Source organism: Mytilus trossulus, chromosome 14 (genome assembly GCF_036588685.1).
Source record: "Mytilus trossulus isolate FHL-02 chromosome 14, PNRI_Mtr1.1.1.hap1, whole genome shotgun sequence".
NCBI lineage: Eukaryota > Metazoa > Mollusca > Bivalvia > Mytilida > Mytilidae > Mytilus > Mytilus trossulus.
The window spans coordinates 29,139,206-29,160,285 of record NC_086386.1 but is presented as its reverse complement, the minus strand read 5'-3'; the positions used below and the strand labels follow the sequence as shown (position 1 = coordinate 29,160,285).

Genomic DNA, 21,080 nt, shown 5'->3' with positions numbered 1-21,080 from the left:
TAAAAGAATAAAATTTGAGACTGTAAAACCATTTTAAAAATATAAACACAGGTCTTATTTGAAGGTAGTAATGGAGGTACTTTCGTGACAAATTAACGGTAAAAGATTTTGTCAATTGACGTTAACGGTAATTTTTGGTGTATGACCATAAAATGTACACTTTCTTTTAGACGATACAAACATTAACTGATTTTGACGTATCACCTTAATTTTTTTCCAAACATGATGGTAACAATAATTATTTGAGACCTCTGAAGAATCACGATAAGGATATTTTAACAAATCACGGTAGAATTTACCAATTTGACGCTAAAGGTTGCCAAAATGACTGTTTGACGCCTGGCTTTAAAGAGCATTACTATCCTCTTATTCATGTCTTGTGAACGTCTGAAGGATGTGAATTGAATAATTTATTATACTCATGCCTTTAAAGGTTTTAATTAAAAACTTGGACATTTGAACTCTTTGTTCCTACGTATGAATGTGTATGAGTATTTATTTTTAGACATTATGCATATCAAAAATTATATACATGTAACAACAAAATTTTCATAACCTTCATACAACATATTTTTGTAAATTTCAACCATTCTACAAAATGTCCATACACAAAAGTTTTATCAGTTGACAACAAATATATATGTGAGAGAACAATCCTTGTTGGTTAGATATTATTAAATTGGACATATACTAACACCTCATCAACAAAATTCAGGGTTGTTTCAGACAAGTACATCAAGAATATACATGTCATATAAATATTAAAGATAAGATCTGAAAATGAGACAGTCTGAGCAATCTCAGCATATACTCTCTAAGTGCTGCAATTTAAATGTATTGGAAAACAAGAAATATGTATCAGACAGATCTGAAAAGCACATGTACATTAAAATTCATTACTATTCAGCTCTCAGGAGTAGATCCAGCCATTTAAAAAAAGGGGGTTTCCAAACCTAGAATAAAGAGGGGGGTTTTCCAACCATGTGTCCCCGTTCAAATTTATTTATCTCCCAAAAAAAAGACAGGGAAGGTGGAAGGGATTACTGTCACTCAACCCCCAGAAAACCCCTCTGGATCTGCCACTGACTCTTGACCAAATAAGATGCCATTCAAATCTGTAGTATTACACTTTACAAATTGTCACTGTCAAGATGTTAATAACATATAGATTCTACCACTGCATGGAGTGTATTAAGATATTTATCCACTCGAGACAGTTAAATTTTCAAATTTAAAAAAGTAAGGCTTGCCCTAGCGTTTTAAATATTTAAAATTTAACTGTTGAGAGTGGATAAATATTGTATTACAGAAGATTTGGTGGTGGAATCTGTTTCTCTAATGATTTTTCAACATTATGCCGGCAAACTTATTCCTTCTTTTCGAATGATCTACAAAAAGATGTATTCTATCTATGTGAAGTCATCAGGCATGGTGGCCTTTTTTCATGCCGTCAAAATAGGAATTTCAGAGAAAAGCAAGAAAATGTGACGTCATAAATCGATTTTAACTGAGATCAAACGAACCACACGTTGATTAATTTTTTTTATACAATGCGTGCAGAAAGGGATAAATTGACGAAAAATTAGAGAAAATATAATATCATTCTGTTCAAGAGTACATGAGAAAAAATTGATGTAAAGATTTTTTGGACAAGGTAAATGCAATGAAGGTGACTTCAAGAGTGGTGTGTAGTTATATAAATTATCATAAGTATTTAGAAATAACTGGCTATGAGTCATTAATTAAATCAACATGATAAGCGTGCTAGAATTACATATTTCATAATGGAATGTCTTATTATATTGTGTATGAATGAAATTGGTATATGAAATGTAGTAAAAAGGAATGATTGACAACAAATATATTATATGTAAGTATTAAAAATATCTGAGGTAATTTTACATAGTTTCTAAGTACTTTATGATGTAAGTTTTTGCCCTAAATTTTTTGTAGATTATCTCCCCTTTGAATTTTCCCTGCAAATATTTCTTTCATATTCTACTAAAATTGCAGTCTGCATATATGAACATTTATAGCTTTCTGTAAAAGGACACAATAACAGCTTGTTCAGGATAAATACAGACACACCACATTATTCTTAAATGTTCTGTATTCATAGTACCATATTAGGTCCTAACTTATATCTCAGACTGATATAAAATAAAATCACCACAAGAACATTGTAACATGATTGGGAAAAATCGGAAAGAGAGCTTTTACTCTCAAATCCTAAAACTCATGAGTAACATTGTTTTTATGATAAATGTCCATTTTGTCCAAAAATAAAGTCCTATCAATCTGGAATGAAAATAAATAAACATCTTTCTGAGGCACAATTTTCTCATATAACCTACTTTCAATGTCCCTGTTGAATCTACCATAAAATCTAGGTCAAGATCCTAATTTGGCAAATTTTGAAAAAGTTCAAAAAATCAATAAGTACAGAGTTTCAAATTGATGTGACCATGACTTCAAGGTTAACTAACTTAGATTAACACTTTAACCTGACCCTGTTCCATGGTCAGTGAATGGCACAAATCTTGTTGGAAACCTAATTTGGCTTATAATTTTTTTTTAAAGTGCACATCAAATGCACATTTAGTTTCCAGTGGAAGAAAGAGATATCTTATAGTTTTAACATTTGATTTCATTCTTTAAATATTTTTCTAACACACAAAATAAGGTTTTCATTATAATCTATTCAAAATCTGTATTTAAACCCATACTTTTTTAATTTGATTTTTTTAGACACAAAACATGATATTTACTAAATTTTGGCCATTTAAAAAAAAAATATATGCATTTTTACCATTTATTTGTATTATAGTTAGTTATACCGCAAACTTGGATATTTTTATTTTACATATTCTTCACAATTATACTTATTATTTAAAAGTCTAATATCAATTTATAGGTTGTTTAATAATTATTGAAATTGCAATGAATGGGATCAGTCATTTTCATCCTAAAAAGTACTTTTTCACAAAAAAACGAGAGAAAATTTTCCAGGTTATAAAATATCATCCAACTGTATGAAATAATATCAAGTTGACTTTTTGTTACATCTTATGCTGTTAGGTTTTGGGTGCACCACAAGTATCAAACATAAATTATGTATGCATGTTTTTTCTACTTGTATCTTTGCCAATAATAAAATATCATAATTCATATTATAATTCACAGAATAGGATTATACAAAAATAAATTAATTAAAGAGTCTAGCCTAAACAAAAACTCAAACTTAAACCATATATATACATTAAATAAATAATAATTTATCCATAAAATGTGGATTCATGTATTTTCGTGAGTAACAATTTTTGTGGATTTAGGAAATCTTGCATTTTCATAGATATAAAAATAAATCACAGAAAATGTGTCATTTGTTGAAGATTTAGCTCCACAAAATCCACAAAAATTAGTATCCAACAAATAATTATGAATCCACTTCATATTCTTCATTCCATAACTTACTATACAACATATGAAGCATATAATCATACAATAAAAAATGCATTTAAAAAAATTCAAAATTAAACTTCATCATTCAACAATAATTACTGAAACATAGAGGACTACAACAAGTATTAAATTAACAATAAATAAAAAGGCTTTAATAAATTGTGGATTCTACTTCAAGGTTATCCTCTTCAGGTATACAACCATTGTTCAATTCCTTTGTTGATCCATCTTTTACAGCAGTATTTATTTCACAACTTTTTTCTTCAAGAGAACTCAACATCATATCAGATCGTATATTATCAGAAGTTGAGTCACTACTAGAACTTTCGATACTATCAACCATTTTGTTTCTGGATATGCTTTGTTCAGCCTCTTTGTGAATTTGTTCCGTCAGCTTCTGTACCTCTATTGTTTGTTCTAACATTGCAATCTTATCTTTTTCTTTCCCTTTTCGTCTTTCTTCTTCTTCCTCCTCCAAACAGTATTGTAGACCAGCACAATAGTGCAGCATCATCATCATCAAAGCTTCAACTTTCTCATCAGATTTAGATATCTTTTGCTGTAAAGCCTCTTTCTGACTTGAATCTACAGACTCCATCTCTTCCTTAATCATTTCTGTTTTATTTTCCGATTCAATATCTATTTCTTTCTGGAGTTTGGAAACCTGAAGGAAAAATAATCTTTTGAATCAATAAAGTTGTCTTTTGGTCTTTCTACTTTTTTTGGCATGGCATGGTCAGTTTGTTTTTGACTAGTGAGTTTCGATGTCCCTGTAGTGACTTTAGCCTCTCTTTTACTCATGAAAGGGATTTTTAACATAATAGTTAAAGATACTTAGGCAACAACTTTAAAATATCATAATCTTTCATGCAAATCAATTAATATTATCAGTTGTTTTTAATTTTGAAAACGGAAATGAAGGAAAACAAGAATGTGTCAAAAGTACATGGATGTCCCACTTGCACTATCATTTTCCATGTTCAATGGACCGTGAAATTTGGTAAGAAAATCTCATTTGGCTTTAAAATTAGAAAGATCATACCATAAACAACATGTGTACTAAGTTTCAAGTCAAAAACTACCTTGACCAAAAACTTGAACCTGAAATGGGACAGACAGACAGACAAATGAACAAACGGACAGATGCACAGACCAATGCTCCTCTACTATCGTAGGTGGGGAATAAAAATTAACTGTAGAGATTTCTAGACTTTTTTTTTGTGAGAAATAAATTGTTTTCATTATTATAATTTATTACACTCCGAACAGTATGTTACAAGAACTGTTTAATCATGAAAGAAATAAATAAACAACCACAACCATAAGAGAATATAGCATATACATGTATATGTAAAAATGGAGATGGAAACGGGGAATGTATCAAAGAGACAAACAACTTGACCAAAGAGCATGAAACATAGTTCATGAGTATGTCATCCTATAAGTGTAAATTATCTATCCTTATTTTTTGCTGATAAAGAAACACCAAATATACAAAACAATTACCATGGCATCAAGTTTTTCCTTTCTCTCCTCCAATGAGAGCTCAGCATACAATTCTTTTCCCATTTCTTTTGCAGCTGTCACAACCATCTCATCAAGGTTTTGACCTTTAGCCCTTTGCTTACTCAACTGTAACAAACTGGATTCTGAATCTGAATCTTCTGAGGAATCACCTCTGTACTTACTCTAAAAATAGATCAAGCTATTTGTAGTGTGTGTAGGGATTTTGTGTAAAAAACATAAAACTTTAAAATGATGTTTCAAAAAGAGTCACCATATAAATTTACAATTGATCAATAATCTGTTAAATTAGGTTTAAATGTCGCATTAAAATATATAAAGTACAAAATATTTACAATATAAAAATCAGTTCTTTCTATCTTTTATTTACTTCTCACCAGTAATAGTAACTTGGTCCCATATTAAATATTTTATCCATAAAAAGATACTGTGGATTCATTTTTATTTGTTGGATACCAATTTTCATGGGTTTCATAGGTACAGGTGAACCATCAATTTAAGTTTTCAACAAATTAAAGCTTTTCATTGGCTGTGTATGCAGAGATTGGCAATATTTATAAATCAATTATCCACAATTATGTGAGTTTTTCTCCATCCATGAAAAATAAATGCCCATGAAAATAAATGAATCCGCATTACCATAGTCAATAAAAAAGTGCAATTGTAATCAGCAAGTGAGATAAATTATAACTAAAGAGTCCCTCATATTCTGCATTATTTTAACATTTATATTCAATTACATTTACCCCAAACAATTCTTCTGATAACCTTCTAGGCAGGACACCAGTATTAAGCAATGTCTGGATTGATGTTGAGGAACGTGTCTGTGGAATGTTTGTGATATCAAGGAAACTCCCACATTTGACATCATCTGTGCCTGGGGCAGAGTTCCTTCTGCGGATAAACTTTGGACTTGGTTGAGGGGATGGTTTAGGTGAAGGCTGGGGTGAAGGTGCAGGCTGTGTGATTTCTACAATTTTCAAGATACATTAAGCTATAAGGAGAGTGCAGTTATGTTAGGGCTAATCCATTAAAATGTATATGGGAGGTAGGAAGAAACTTTCATACTGAAAAAAGACCCATGACTCGCATTCAATAATTAAACTTCCCTTCCTACCCTCCAATATACATTTTAATGGAATAGCCTTTATCAAAATTCATGAAATCACTGTATCAGAATCTAAAGAATTATGGGTTATCTCCTTGTTTGTGCCCCCAAAATGAAAATAACATTACATCATTGATTTAATTTCAGTCGGAAACCAGGTTGAAATAGAACAAAAGAATCGAAGCTCTCTATTAGAGAAGGCGATAAAGGTTTACTGTATTGTTTACTATTGTGACAATTTTTTTAAAGTTAATAGAAACAAACAAAACTGCATTTTTCTTCTCAATAACGAGGTGTTTTATTTCAAAAACACCATTTGCATAAGTTTTCAATTTATCTAGTACATAGTTAAGCAGAACTATTAGATATTAAGTCGATGACATGGGTATCTTTCAAGTTGGATGACGAAAATGTATAACCTCCGATTTTTTTGAAAAAATTACCACGGACAGAAAACATATCAATCTATTAGTTCAGTAATTTTCTTGTCTGCCCTTCCATTATGTGACTGAAGAAAAAATTCCAAAAAATAGGTAACAATTGTATCGAAAAAAGAAAATTGAGTGCACCTTTTTATGTTAGGGCGTGTTTAAGTTCAGTATTTTGTCTTGATATCGTACAAAGTAAGAGTATTTTATTCATCAATCTCGCTTCAGATTCTATCATTTTTATATATTAAAGCTACAGGTTGACATTATAACACAAAAAAATAACAGTACTAAAAGATGAAATATATGGGTCAAGTGAAATACCTATTTAATAAGTCACAAAAACAGAGAAGGTGTGTTCGAATAGCTATTTTTTTAATGAAAGTACTTGACAACAGTCTGACAAGTTGGATGATGAAAATGCATATCTTCGAAAAATTCTAATTTTTTGTGTGTGATACCTAGGGTTTATAGTCTTTAACCACTAAAAAAATCTAGTCTGCCCTTCCATGAAATATTTAATTAGAATTTTTTTAAATGTTTATGATTTTTCGAAAATTCCACCTAACAACCGATCAGACAATAGTTTTAAGTTGAATCAATGCAGACCAGAACATTAACTGATGCTCATTTGCTAGTTGATACATTTGTCTTTTTAAAATATAACTGACATATAAGGATCGTATTGGTGCAATGTGGATAAATTTATCGGTTTCCAAGAGCAAAATTGGTAGCGCGTCATCACTACAATGGCTTCCATTTCTACGATTGTGAAAATGAACTGGCGTAATGGGGAGATAATTTTGACGAAGTAGGATCCTGACTGATTTACATTGTTTAGAATGTTATAAACTTATCAAAATGTTTAGCAGTACGCTTATAGAAATATTACCCAGGATGCATTAGATTCTGAAACAGGGAATAGACCACTTTTGAGTTCATCCGTCACCGGAAAAAACTCGTCAATTATACGCGCCTTTATCATCGTCATTTGTGCGTTTAGGGGCGTCGTCACTTCCTTCCAATGTTGAGCGAGTTGTTGGAAAACTATAATTCTATATTGTACGAATTATTCGGCAAATTGAATTCTCAAAATTGACAATCAACACTGCTGTCATTAGGGAAATGTCAGTAAGTACCTACAGAGCAACCATTTTTCTAGTTTATCCTGCACAAAGACGATCACTAAGACGCTTGAAGAACGTAAATAGTGCAGGGATACAGGCGAGCCCCTCTATCTGGTAAATGACGTCATAAAGGCGTGTATAATTGACGAGTTTTTGCCGGTGACGGATGAACTCGAAAGTGGTCTATTGGATGAAATACAGATTATGTTACCACACTTTGCTCACAAGTATCTGACAACACTCCCATTTAATTACTCTTATGAAAAGAAAGAATCTAGAAAGGTATTTATTTTACAGTGTGTCTTCCTATGTTGTGATGTTACACTATTGTTTCAGACAAGGGAGAAGGTTTGGAACCATCAAAACGTTTAATACTGCTGCAATTGTTTGCACCTGTACTAAGTCAGGAATCTGATATTGTGTTTATGTGGTTCATAAGTGTTTATTGTTTCTCAATTTTTATATAAATTAATAGATTGTTAGTTTTCGGGTTTGAATGATTTAAAATTTTTTGCAATTATGACCCTGTCTCATTTATAGCAATAATTAAAATATTGCAATAATATCTGAATTTACGGTACAACATCTCCTTCTGACAGTGACAGCCAATATACCATTTTGAGAAATGAACAATAATACACCATTGATGTAAATGTCAAGTGCTTTTGTTAATGTTGTTTCTGGTGATTGGAGGATAATGAGACCTTCATATGCATTAGGCTTACCTGTCTTTGCATTTTAAAGTATTCTGTTTAAAAAAACACATAAACTTTTTTAAAATACAATATTTAAATAATTTGAAATTTCCATAAGATCTCTTATTGGGCACTAAATAATTTTCTGATTTTCTTTTCTTCTGGTTCCTCCATGCAATATGTGGCCAATCATATAACAAGATTTTTTTTGACTTACACTGGCTTCCGATCAAAGCCAGAATTACATTTAAAATCTTAACATACATGTACAACTGTCATGTAGGTAATGCACCGTCATATTTGATCAATTTGTTAAATCCTCAAGTGTCGAAACGTTCATTAAGGTCGTCAGAGTCATCTATTGGTTGTTATGCAGTCCCATATAACAAAAAGAAAACTTTTTCAGATAGAAGCTTTAGTACTATTGGGCCAAAATTGTGGAATGAACTAGGTACAAATGTAAGAAACTCTGAATCTTTGGATATTTTTAGATGTCGGTTGAAAACATTGTATTTCCAAAATTATTTTGAACTTTTCTGACTTTTTTCTTGTGTATCACAGTATAAATTTTCAATTTTTGGTATTGTACATACATATTGTATTTTTGTTTAGTATTTTTGTATTTTATATGTCATTTATGTACAACGCCATTGAATACATATTGTATATGTAGAAATAGGCGTTTAATTAAGTTTTCATGTTTCATGTTTCATTATGAGAAGCCATGGCCCTTAAACTTTACCATTTGAGATCCTTTAATTTCGTTGTAAAAAGCCGTACAGTGACATGAAGTCGTTAAAACTTCTATGTCATTTGGTCTCTTTTAGAGGGTTTTCTCATTGCAAATCATGCCACATTTTCTTATTTTCATACTTGTGGTGAATACAAATAAATTAATTGTGTTGAATACAATTTCATCAATTTATTTTGATGGCTGACGCCACTTACTAATTAAAGAAAGCACATATAAGTTATTCTCTATGACAAACCTGTTTTATTTTCTACATTAGGGTCTTTCCTGAATTTACTAAGAATTCCAACAGGTCCAGATTTATGGCCTTGTCTTTTTCTAGATTCTGGTATAGGAGCTTTCCATTTGTCTTTAGGATTAGATCTCATCATAGCACCATCCCTGTAACAAGGAAATTCAGTACATGTTTTTTGTCTGATAACACATCTTTGTATGCTTAATCTTAAAACAATATTCTTATCATTAAAAGATTGTTTTATAGCACTATTCTGCTTTCCCTTAATTTTTAACCTTTTTTATACAAAACCAAGCTGACTTATAACTTGTTCCATAAGCTTCTTTATTTCACTTGTTTCATCTTTTTTGAAACAGCAAAATATTTTCAAAATTATTTAAACAAACGTCAAAACTTCATTGCTAAGCGTACCTAGTGTATACGGCAGATTCCAAAAAGAAATGAAAATTTCCGTCAAAAAAAAAAAAAAAAAAAAAATAATACTAACTGTTATTTGAATGATAATGTGTGAATGTCTTTTTAAATAGTAATGTTAAATAAAACAAGAAAACCAATTATTGAATATGATTGTTTCCATTAAAAGTAGAAATGATCAAAACAAGTTGAAAATGTGAAATGTTTGACGGAAATTACTTCCCATTTTTTGACACAAGGTTCATGTTTTGCGATGCTTTAAGTTGACACTGGTATAATGGTTTTTATTAGTGTATTTTGATTATTCAAACATCCCTGTTTCCAAATCTTTTGTTTTTCTTTTGTTAAAAACATCTGTGATATATATTTTTTTTCAATTTCAAATACCTTACTTATTAGATGCTCGTCTGTCAATAAATGTTATGATAGCAACAGGTTCATAAAATCTTGCCACATCATTGTAGGTACTTATATAAGCCTGTTAAAATTGTATTTCATAACTTACATTAAACATACACATTTTGGATCTTTCAATTTACTTTATTTTATCAAGAGTTTTATCACTTCTGTTGCTAACATAATTTCTGTCAAACTTGTCATTTTATGTTAGCAACATTTGGATGTGCTACAAATTAGAGTTATATGGCCTGGGTTGAAATCTTTTTAAATTTCAGGCAGAGGTATTTTGCAGGAGTTCTTAATATGACTTTCAACTAGGATAAGATCTCCAATGTTGGTTAAAAATCTCATATATATATTGTCTGTCAAATTTATTTATGTTAGCACAATCTTATGTTAGCAACAAGTCCGTCAATATATTATGTTAGCAACACTTTTTAGTCCGTCAAATTTATGTTAGCAACAATAATGTGCGTCAAATGTTATGTTAGCAACAAAAAAGTCCATCAAATATTATGTTAGCAACAAAAAAGTCCATCAAATATTATGTTAGCAACAAAAAAGTCCATCAAATATTATGTTAGCAACAAAAAAGTCCATCAAATATTATGTTAGCAACAAAAAAGTCCATCAAATATTATGTTAGCAACAAAAAAGTCTGTCAAATATTATGTTAGCAACAAAAAAGTCCGTCAATTTTTATGTTAGCAACAACTTAATTTCTGTCAAATTTTATGTTAGCAATATTGTTTATGTCTGTCAAACTTATGTTAGCAACTCAAAGATAATCCTTTTTTTAAGTTTTTGCAATTCCTTTTTTATTGGTGCAGATATTCAGAAATGTTTTATTCCAATTTGCCTTTCATATTAAATCAAGATATACATCCAAACCTTGATAATACAGAAAATATCAGGATTTTTTGTGTTGCTAACATAAAAAATTTCCATAAAAATGTCTGTCAATTTTGTTATGATAGCAACATTTTTTTAAGGTGTTCTTTATTTAAAAAATATAATGTGCATAGGTCTATTTTTTGTCAAAAAGTGTTTACTTATATAAGTATAACATGTATTCGAAAACAGAACTTCATTGGTGTAGATTTTGTTAAACATCATTTTGGGAACTTTTCAACCTTCTTATTTGGAATCTGCCATAAGTCTAGCAATTTACAAGTACCATCTAATATAATGAAAAAAATCGGTCATTTTCATCATCAGATACTACCTTGACCAAAAACTTTAATCTGAAGCCGAACAGATGTACTGACAGACAACAGACGGAAGAAAGAACTGCCAAATATATGAACAGATGCACAGACCAAAAACATAATGCTCTTAATAATAAAATAACACATTTTCTTCTGAACCATGTAGAAAATTGCTTGTTCAAATGAACCTATGCAAGAAATGCACTTTCCAATTTTGGAAATATCAGGAAATTGAAAACATGAGAAGGTGACCAACATATCTGACAAGTTCTGATACAAACAAGTCATCAGTGTCAAGCTGCTGACCACAAAGTGGAAAGCGATTTATATAATTTGCAATAACTTGTTTCAAAATCCAATATAAATAAATATGTTTAAACTAGATATGTAATCAATTCTGTCCAGCATTTTCTGAGAAAATTACCAAGAAATGATTTTTGGATGAACAGACAAACAAGACTTCTGACTACACATTTCTTATGAATAATCATTAAATAAAACCTACTTTGTACAGAGTGTCTGCGTCTGACATCTGACTACACATTTCTTATGACAAATCATTGAACACATACAACATAGGAATGCATCTTTCAACCATATCTGAAAATATTGAAAAAATATTTTTTCAGCAAAAATTAATTATTAGCATAATAAATGTGTTAATTTGTGCCCAGTGTCCTGACACATTACTGTTTTGCCTATGTCTAAGCTTTTTAAAAATATGAAATCCATAAATTCAAACTTTTTTTACAACAAATATGTCATTTTATATTTGCTCATATACATGTACTATATAAATACATGTTATATCTATATGATATGGTGATCTAAATTCAATCTAAAATTGTCTGGATTTCTTAACTTATCTGAAATCAAGTTTGTGGTTCATAAAACAGACTAACATGCATCTGGTAAACAGGATTTTTAATTTAAATCAAAAAGAGTATCTTAGGCATAAACTAAATGATATCATACACCAATTGACCAATAATATTTTGTTGTCCTTTACTATCAAGCAGAATAAATTAAATATATGTTCTATAGATGCAAGTTTAATGTTACTATACACAGGGAGTGGAAATAAAACAAAATAAATAGGGAATGTGTCCATGGGACACAGATGATGCCTCTACTTGCATAAAAAGTTATAAAGGGATATAACTAAAGAACTGTAAAAGACATTATCCAAATTTATACTTGATCGTAATTTTATTGTATTAATCACAGTGCATAAGTTTTATTATTTTGGGTGAGGCAAACTAAAGTTAGAGACCAGAAACATATATTTCAGGAATTTTTCAATTTGTTAAGGAGCAGAATTCTAGAAAACTTGAAGGAAGGACACCAAAATTCAAACTTGACCTGTGTGTTGTGGTAATAAGCATATAGTGTATAAGTTTTATAACATTTGACTCATGCAAACTAAAGATAGAGAACAGAAACAAAAATTTCAACAAATTTTCCATTTGTAAAGGAGATATAAGTGATGCCATCAACATTTAAAATTGATCTATGGTTTATAGTAATAAGTATTGTGTATAAGTTTCATAACATTTGGTTTAAAGTTAGAAAACAGAAGAGAAAAAAATCAGCATTTTTTTAATTTGTAAAGGGGCATAACAAAAAAACTAGATGATAAAATTGACACCATCAAATTTCAAACTCCATCTATGTTTTATGATAATAAGCATTGTGCATAGGTTTCATAACATCTGGTTGAGGAAAACTAAAGTTAGAAATTTTTCCTATATGCAGACACAAAGTGCATTTTGTGTATGGAAAAACATTATGTATGAAATTAATTTCATAGTATTATTCATATTTAATTTTAAACCCTCAAATAAGTTCTTCCTACCGAAGTGTCCAAACACTAAATAATACAGTTGTTTTTAGATCATTTTTTCTCTGAAGGCAAAATTCAATTTGACATTTCTGCTATTTAAGAGTATTTTGATTGTTTGATCAGTGTTTTAGCTTTATTTCGTTTCTGAAGGTCTTTTTGTTTATTTTCTGTACACCAACCTTTTTCCCACAGAAATGGCAGTAAGTAGCTGAAGTAAACTGGGTAGCTGTAAAGTCATGTTTACCAATCTCTAATCTGAAATATATTTATTTTACATTATTGTACAAACATTCTGTTTTCCCTTTGCTGGCTTGGGACTAATAATCACCATTTGTACTAGTTTTCTCTTTTTTTTTTATCTATAAATTCAGTCATACATATGCATCAAATCATAAGGAAATTAGGTATGCAATATCTCCTAACAATTTTTGTGAGTCAAACCTGGTCAAATTATGGCTTTGACCTAGAAGTCTAAGGAAATGTATTAAGAACAAGAATATTTCCTAGGTACATGGATGCCCCATCCACATGATCATTTTCTATTTTCAGTGGAGCTTGAAAATGGGGTAAAATCTCTAATTTAGCATTAAAATTAGAAAGATCATATCATAAGGAACATGTGTACTAAATTTCAATATAATTGGACTTTTAACTTCATCAAAAACTACCTCGACCAAAATCTTTAACCTGAAGCTAGACAGACGGACGAACGGACGAACAAACAAACAGACCCACAGACCAGAAAACATAACGCCCTTAAATGGGGCATCAAAAAATCATATTCAATAATTGAAAGTATCAATTACCTGTTTTTTTGTCCCAACAATAATGAATCAGGTAAGGAAACAAACTCTTCAGAACTCTCCTTGTCTGAGATGACCTTGACTTCAGGAACTCTCCTCTCTGTATCAACTGATTGACTTGATCCATACTTAAACCCCAGGGTGATATCACCATGACACATTCTGTGATCAAATCCTTGATGGCTCATATACTCCTGGAACTTTGTTCGACTGAAGAAAAAAAAAATAAAAAAAAAACTTTTTTCAAAGATGACTGTCATAGTTTTAAAAGAACATGCAGAATGGTGAATGAACCTTTAGTGATAAACATAATTTCTTTTAAAAACCATATTCAAGTTGAATTTCAACCTGCATGACATGATTTAAAAGTAACCTTATATATTTTAAAGACTTCATCATTTTTTTGCAAAAGAAAACAAGAGTGCACATGCTGAAATGTCTCGCCTTCTTAACAAATCATTGATTTTAAGTTAATAGTCCTTTACTACAAGTTTCACAAAAACTTGATACTAGAAAAGATCAAGGTCAGATAAACCAAACAAGAAATACATGTACACCTTACAATCATAAAGTACACCAAATATAGTTGACCTATTGATTATAGATTATAAGAAATAAGACAAATAAAATTAATCATTGCCTTAAGAAGCATTTCATACAAAATATATAGAAGACCTATTGCTTATAGTGTCTGGTATGTGGACTTGACTACCAAAACTTAACCTTGTTCAATAATCCATGAAATAAGGTCAAGGTCACTTGAAAAAATGTCTGGTACGCACAAACTAAAAATCACATTCTTGAAATTAACATTACAAAAAATTTCAACTTTTTTTCAAGTGGTCACTGAAACATGAAAATGAGGTCAAGGACAATGGACATATAACAGACAGAAACTTCGTAATATAAGGCATCTATACACAAAGTATGAAGCATCCAGGTCTTCACCCTTTTAAAATATTAATCTTTTATGAGATGAACTAACATCAACCCAGCCACTGGATCACTTTCCTTATGTGGAGCTTTTGCTTTCTGCGACAGAAGTCACAGGCTTGAATAAAACTGTAGCAAGCATCCAGCAACTGTTTTTTTTTAATTTCACTCCAGTGTCTTAAAATAAACTTTTTCAAAATCAACTTTATTTTTGATGGAACATGATAAGTTTAAGAAATACTGAATTTGGTTATGGTAAAATCAGGGTTTTAGCTAGGATTTTGAGGGCTTTAGTCACTTTTGCGCGTGATAAAAATCAGCCTTATTTTTTTATAAAGCAAGGGATCTAGGATGTTTATCAAACTAGCTATACATATATGTCCAAGTCCTTCAAGGACTAGTCTAGGATCTTTGAAGACTTTAGGATTGCTAATGTAGGCAGTTATTTGCAATATTGAATGAATTGACTGATGTGATGCTAAGATATGAAGATAAGAACAGGGATCTGGTAATATGGTCAAAACTTCACTTCAGTTATTTTCAGGGCACACCCCTTATCAACAAAAGTTGGGTGCCTTTATTTTTAACCACTGCACAAATGAACTTGTAACGACTTTTTCACTTCACAATCATTTATATCCTTGAAAATACGTTTTAATATCTATTTGGAATCAATTTCTTTAATATTGGATAGAAGGATCTGCATCTATACTTAATGGGATAATTCTAATGACTCTAGACTGTAGATCACGTTTACTTTCGATTTTTAAACGAAATGAAATGAAAACGGGAAGTGACAATTGAATAATAATTTTAGAATAAAACCGGATTCATCTACGAACTTTTACGCATGCGCAATGCATTGAACAGGAAGCACCTGTTTGCAAGTGAAAATATTTACGTTTTGAATAAAGTTCATTCTTTTAAATCGAAGTTGTCGAAAGTTTTTGATGAATATATTTATATAAAGTATGACGAAAATACGTTGAAATGACGAAACTACGACAAGCAAACTGCAAATTATAATCCTAAGGGAAATATTGAAATTTAAATAAAGTTGAAATGTCCGGGAAGTTTATCAATTTTGTTCAAATGATGAAAATACGACTGAACTGTGAGAAATGATTAAAATGAAATGCTGACTGACTGATTTAACTTAAATAGATTATTATGATGGTCATTTATGAGGTTTTATAATGATAATTAAGGGATTAGTGACCCATCTGATTGGCGATAAGCGGATTACTTGTCATCACAACTTTTAACACCTTTGGTAAACGTTAATTACCTGAGGGCCATAAACTTGTCAGAATCATAAAGACAGGTAGAATTCAAGTAATTTGATGTGTAAATACTTTTACACTTTCCAAATTTAAGTGACGAAATTGATATGAAATATTTTCGTCATTTCGAAAACCTTTTCGTAAAATACGAAAGTGACGAGCGCTAGCTAAATCACTGGGTAAAATTATATGTATTTTTTTACTTACCTAACCCCAGCTATATTTTCTGGTGGTACTAAATTAACACATCTTTGTGAATCTCTCTGAATTGTCAATAAACAATCTAATGATATATCTGCTAATGGCAAACTGATCTGTGAATAAGGAAAAAAAGCCTTACATGTATTTGAATTATTTAGGAAAAAATATTTCTCCTTTGGTTTTACTTTAAAGCCTTATAACACAAAAGGAATAAGACATTTTTATTTCTTTCTTGTATTAAAACTCACTGATAATTTGTGATAAGAAAAATAAAATTCAGAAATGAATTTCTTGGATTTATTTCTGAAATTATTTTTTTATAATATATATAATGAGGTTCATTACTATATTACAAAAAAGGTAAATATAATAAAAAAAATGTTTAAAGTATCATGTATGACTTAAAAAGCATTGATAGAAAGATAGAAAACAGGAAAATAATCAATAGTGAAATATTCTAAAAATTCCTTAACATAAATTTTAAATCAAAATAACCAACTGATGCCTGAAAAAAGTTTTCCGATAATTACAGATATTTGCAGTGAATCAATCTATTTTCACTAAGTGCTATTCTATCAAATTGGCAACATTAAATGTGCTAGGACATAAACATGTAACAAAAATTATGGAAAAAGTTATTTAGTTTCAAAACATGCAGAATTATCATTTTTCCATTACTTACATGCCCTATCAAGGTTTCTCTTCCAGGTTTGATAACTTTCTCATGTTTATCAAGTTTTGGTGGTACCCTACACCAGACACAAACATTGAGATATTTATCCTCTGGGCTCGTATAAAACACAAAGTCTTCATTCCAGTCGGGATTCTAAAAAAAATAATTTGAAATATTTTTGAATGCTTTTTTATATATATGCACAGGCATGTATCAACATCACTGCTGGTGATCTGATGGATAAATCTGTTGGTTCCGACATACTTATAAATATAATTATTTCTGTGACTGTATATTACATTAATTTGTACTAGGATCCTTTACTATAGATAATTTAGCTGATCTGTAAAAAAATAACATCTTCATGTCTTATATATCATGTTCTGTAGTACAAAGCTAGATTAAAACTTACTGACGTGGCAAGGTAACACCTGGACACGGAAAGCTTCATTTTTATGAAACCCAGGTGGTCATGTGGTCTAGCACACCGGTTACATCGCAGGTGATTTGGTGTCACAATATCTCAGTAGCATGGGTTCGAATCCCGGCGAGAGAAGAACCAACAATTTGCGAAAGCAAATTTACAGATCTAACATTGTTGGATTGATGTTTAGAAGAGTTATATATATATATATGTCTATTTTTGTCTCTATTGTTTTTGATTCTCTGTATAATTGACTTTCAGAAGCTAAAAAAACAATTAGGTCTTTATCCTCCTCCTTACAAATGAGGAAAATAAGGAAACTAACAAATAACAAATTTTCTTTAAGCTTTGTATGCAGAGATTGGCAAAACTATGAAATCAAACATTAACATAAATTGGTACCCACAGAAATAAATGAATCCATATGTATGTGCAATTATCAATTTGCTAATAATAAACAGAGATAAAAAAAAAATGTCATAGAATTAATTGAGAAAACGAGAAGAAATTTCTAAACTTTGTTCAATTGATTCATGCATAACATGCCTATAAGGAGAATCAAATAAACAAATTCTACATTGTTGAACTAAATCCCCTGCTTGTGAACAAATATGTTGGCAAATCTTTATAAAGATGCTCCTTTTGCACAACTTTTTCTTTTTTTAACATGTTTTTTGAAAGTTCAATATATCTTCAGTATTGTTTAATGTTTATAAGACTTTGTCCTCTTTTGCAGCCATATTGACCTAAAACAAGGTAAAAAAATCCTTTCATTGCCATACAATAAACCTACAAACCATATTATCAGGATATATTATCATCTTACTGCTTTCTAAAACGAAATCTTTTGAAATTTACCTGTTGCGCCTTGACCTCTTTAGTTTTTTTCATGTCAGCAAGAGATTGCTTTTCAAAATCCTCTGATTTGATACTAACGCCATCTGGTGGTAATGATTTGACTTCCTGTTCCTTAGAAGTTGGATCCTGATCTTCCTCTTCATCTTCTGATGCTGATTCATCACTATTGAGCTGTGTATAAAAAGCTGACTTTTACAATAAGTTCTCTTCATGATTCTCAGTTAACTTACAAATAAGCTTAAAAAAGAAGTATAGTCCTCAATAGATTGTGTACTTTATATCATCATATTGATAGATGAAGAAATTAAACATGTGTAAGAGCAAAGGAAATGTAAACGTTATAAAATGAAAATAAAAACAAAGATTTGTCACCTTCCTTTTAAAGGATTTAATAAAACAAAAACATGAAATATTATTTCCTTCCTAACTGTACAATTAATTTTTCCTGATAGGACCAACATTAGCTGTGGCTTCACTCTAAGGTAATACACAATTAAGAGCATCAAATGAGATTAACTAGGTGCATGTCCTTTGTTTTATTGCTACAATAACATCCATTAACACCTTCATCAATTACACGCACCAGAATATACAATTATTGTACCGAATAGTGAACACCTGTTGAAAACTCAAGATTGTCATCAGTGTCCTTTAATCTTCAATCTATATGCATAAACATGATACATATCGTTTGAATACTAAATAAAATAATGAAAAATATTCACATTTTAATTATGTTTTCCTCTTGTTTGATTTCAGTTCTTAATTTGTATTTCACAATTTGTGTATGTATTTTCTGGACAATTATGCACAAATAATGCAAAGTTAATTAAATATTGTACAAAAATAGTTTTAAAAACAAATAAAAAGACAAAATATATTATTGTTCTAAAACACAAGTAAGAGTAATACCATAAAACGACAGGGTAAAGGTAATACTTCCTGTGATACCTTATAAAATATCATGTAAATAAATGTAGCATCTGAATAAGATTTACAAGTTACATTTTTTTCCCTATCAAAATTAACTTTTCTGTCATTGAAATTGTTTTCTTTTGCATATTTTTTAATATTTATTTCGAATAAGTAATATAAATAAAAAAATGTTTTCTTGTTGCTAGATAGTTTCTGATTGCTAATATTATTCTTCTTGTCGCTTCTTGACGCTTTTTGTCTCTACAATTCTTTTTGTCTCTAATTAGTGAGACCACACATGGGCATTAATACATAAACAAACCGCGTCTTGCGATTTGGAACAAGAACGTTTATTAAATGATATGATGAATGGTTCTCCATTTCTTTATGAGAGTACAGTATCAAATATCAGTTTCATAACGGTAAAATATTGAAATACTCCACTTCAGTTCTTGTGACAGAAATAGAATTATCGATCGGCTTTCAGAGAACTCTCGCAAGTTGTCCAAATTTGGGAATTCCCTCTGACGTGTTTCTAAATTTATAAAAACACTAAATATAAATACTGTTTAATTCTGATTTCCTGTATTGTTAAAAACACGCATATAAGTGAAGGAAAATATCACACATGAAGGTTATGAGTAAAACATTGCAGGAAAGTTGTTTATGTTCAATTGTTTTGCTTATTTTTACCTTGTAAAGCAAGACAATCATAAGAATCTGAGAAGTTTCTGAATGTTTAGAATAAAACGAATGACGTGAGGGAGTGTATCATAGGGTCAACGGTAAAAGTCTACAGATTGCTTGACAGCAATCGTATCCCAATAAACACCACATCACAATGATGGCAAGTATAAATTCATTTTTGAAGTGTTATAAATCAACAAACTTGATTTCAATACAAAATGATGAACTTATGCAAACAAGTATTATAAGAGAGGAAGAATATCTGTGCGTTAAAACTTACCAAAACAAAGCCTGGATCACTGTTTGTACGATTTTTAATGAAATCTCCAGATTGAGTAACAATTGGAAGTTCTGAGGGCTGGTCATCTTCTAGATCCTGTCCATTTATGCTTCTGGTCAACTCTCTGGAATCCATTGATTTTGAGATTCTGTGACCTGTTGGTGATTTAGGAATACTCAACTCTGATTGGCTAGTTGTTGTCATGGAGACAGAACCCTCTGATACAGTGTGACTTTTTACCCTCCTTCTTAAGTACTCTTTCCCGGTGGTGACCAATGACAAAACTTTTCTATGGGGACTACTTGGAGTGGATAAAGATCTTCTGTCTCTGGTGATTTGATTGGATGATAAAGAATTTCCTGTTTCTCTTTGTTTATCATCTGAGTCACATGGTTTAATGACAATGTTTATATAATCATCTTTGACTGCGGGATCCTTTATTTTACTACTTTCTGAATCTTGAACCTAAACAAAATTAGACTATTAACAAAAACTAGAGGCTCTAAAGAGCCTGTGTCGCTCACCTTGGTCTATGTGAATATTAAACATTGGACACAGATGGATTCATGACAAAGTTGTTTTAGGTGATGGTGATGTGTTTGTAGATCTTACTTTACTAAAAATTCTTGCAGCCTACAATTATCTCTATCTATAACAGTAGTTTCTGTGGAAAATGTAAGTGAAAATCTACAAATTTTATGAAAACTGTTAAAAATTGACTATGAAGGGCAAAAAATCCTTAGGGGGTCAATTGACTATTTTAGTCATGTTGACTTATTTTTAGTTCTTACTTTGCTGTACATTATTACTGTTTACAGTTTATCTCTAT

General features: G+C 30.4%; 1 protein-coding gene across 1 annotated transcript in view; it reads right to left on the bottom strand.

Moving 5' to 3' along the window:
• Positions 1 to 343: 343 nt before the first annotated feature.
• The window catches only part of LOC134697401 (PDZ domain-containing protein 8-like), a 38,651-nt gene continuing 17,914 nt past the window's right edge, over positions 344 to 21,080 (bottom strand). The window contains exons 11-21 of the mRNA XM_063559661.1: positions 20,252 to 20,716; positions 18,370 to 18,540; positions 17,097 to 17,240; positions 16,421 to 16,527; positions 14,001 to 14,207; positions 13,374 to 13,449; positions 11,857 to 11,951; positions 9,334 to 9,476; positions 5,733 to 5,956; positions 4,969 to 5,151; positions 344 to 4,126 (exon numbers count right to left, since the gene is read on the bottom strand). Coding sequence (XP_063415731.1) covers positions 3,614 to 4,126; positions 4,969 to 5,151; positions 5,733 to 5,956; positions 9,334 to 9,476; positions 11,857 to 11,951; positions 13,374 to 13,449; positions 14,001 to 14,207; positions 16,421 to 16,527; positions 17,097 to 17,240; positions 18,370 to 18,540; positions 20,252 to 20,716 — 2,328 coding nt within the window. The 3' untranslated portion in view covers positions 344 to 3,613. The remainder of the gene's footprint in view (positions 4,127 to 4,968; positions 5,152 to 5,732; positions 5,957 to 9,333; positions 9,477 to 11,856; positions 11,952 to 13,373; positions 13,450 to 14,000; positions 14,208 to 16,420; positions 16,528 to 17,096; positions 17,241 to 18,369; positions 18,541 to 20,251; positions 20,717 to 21,080) is intronic.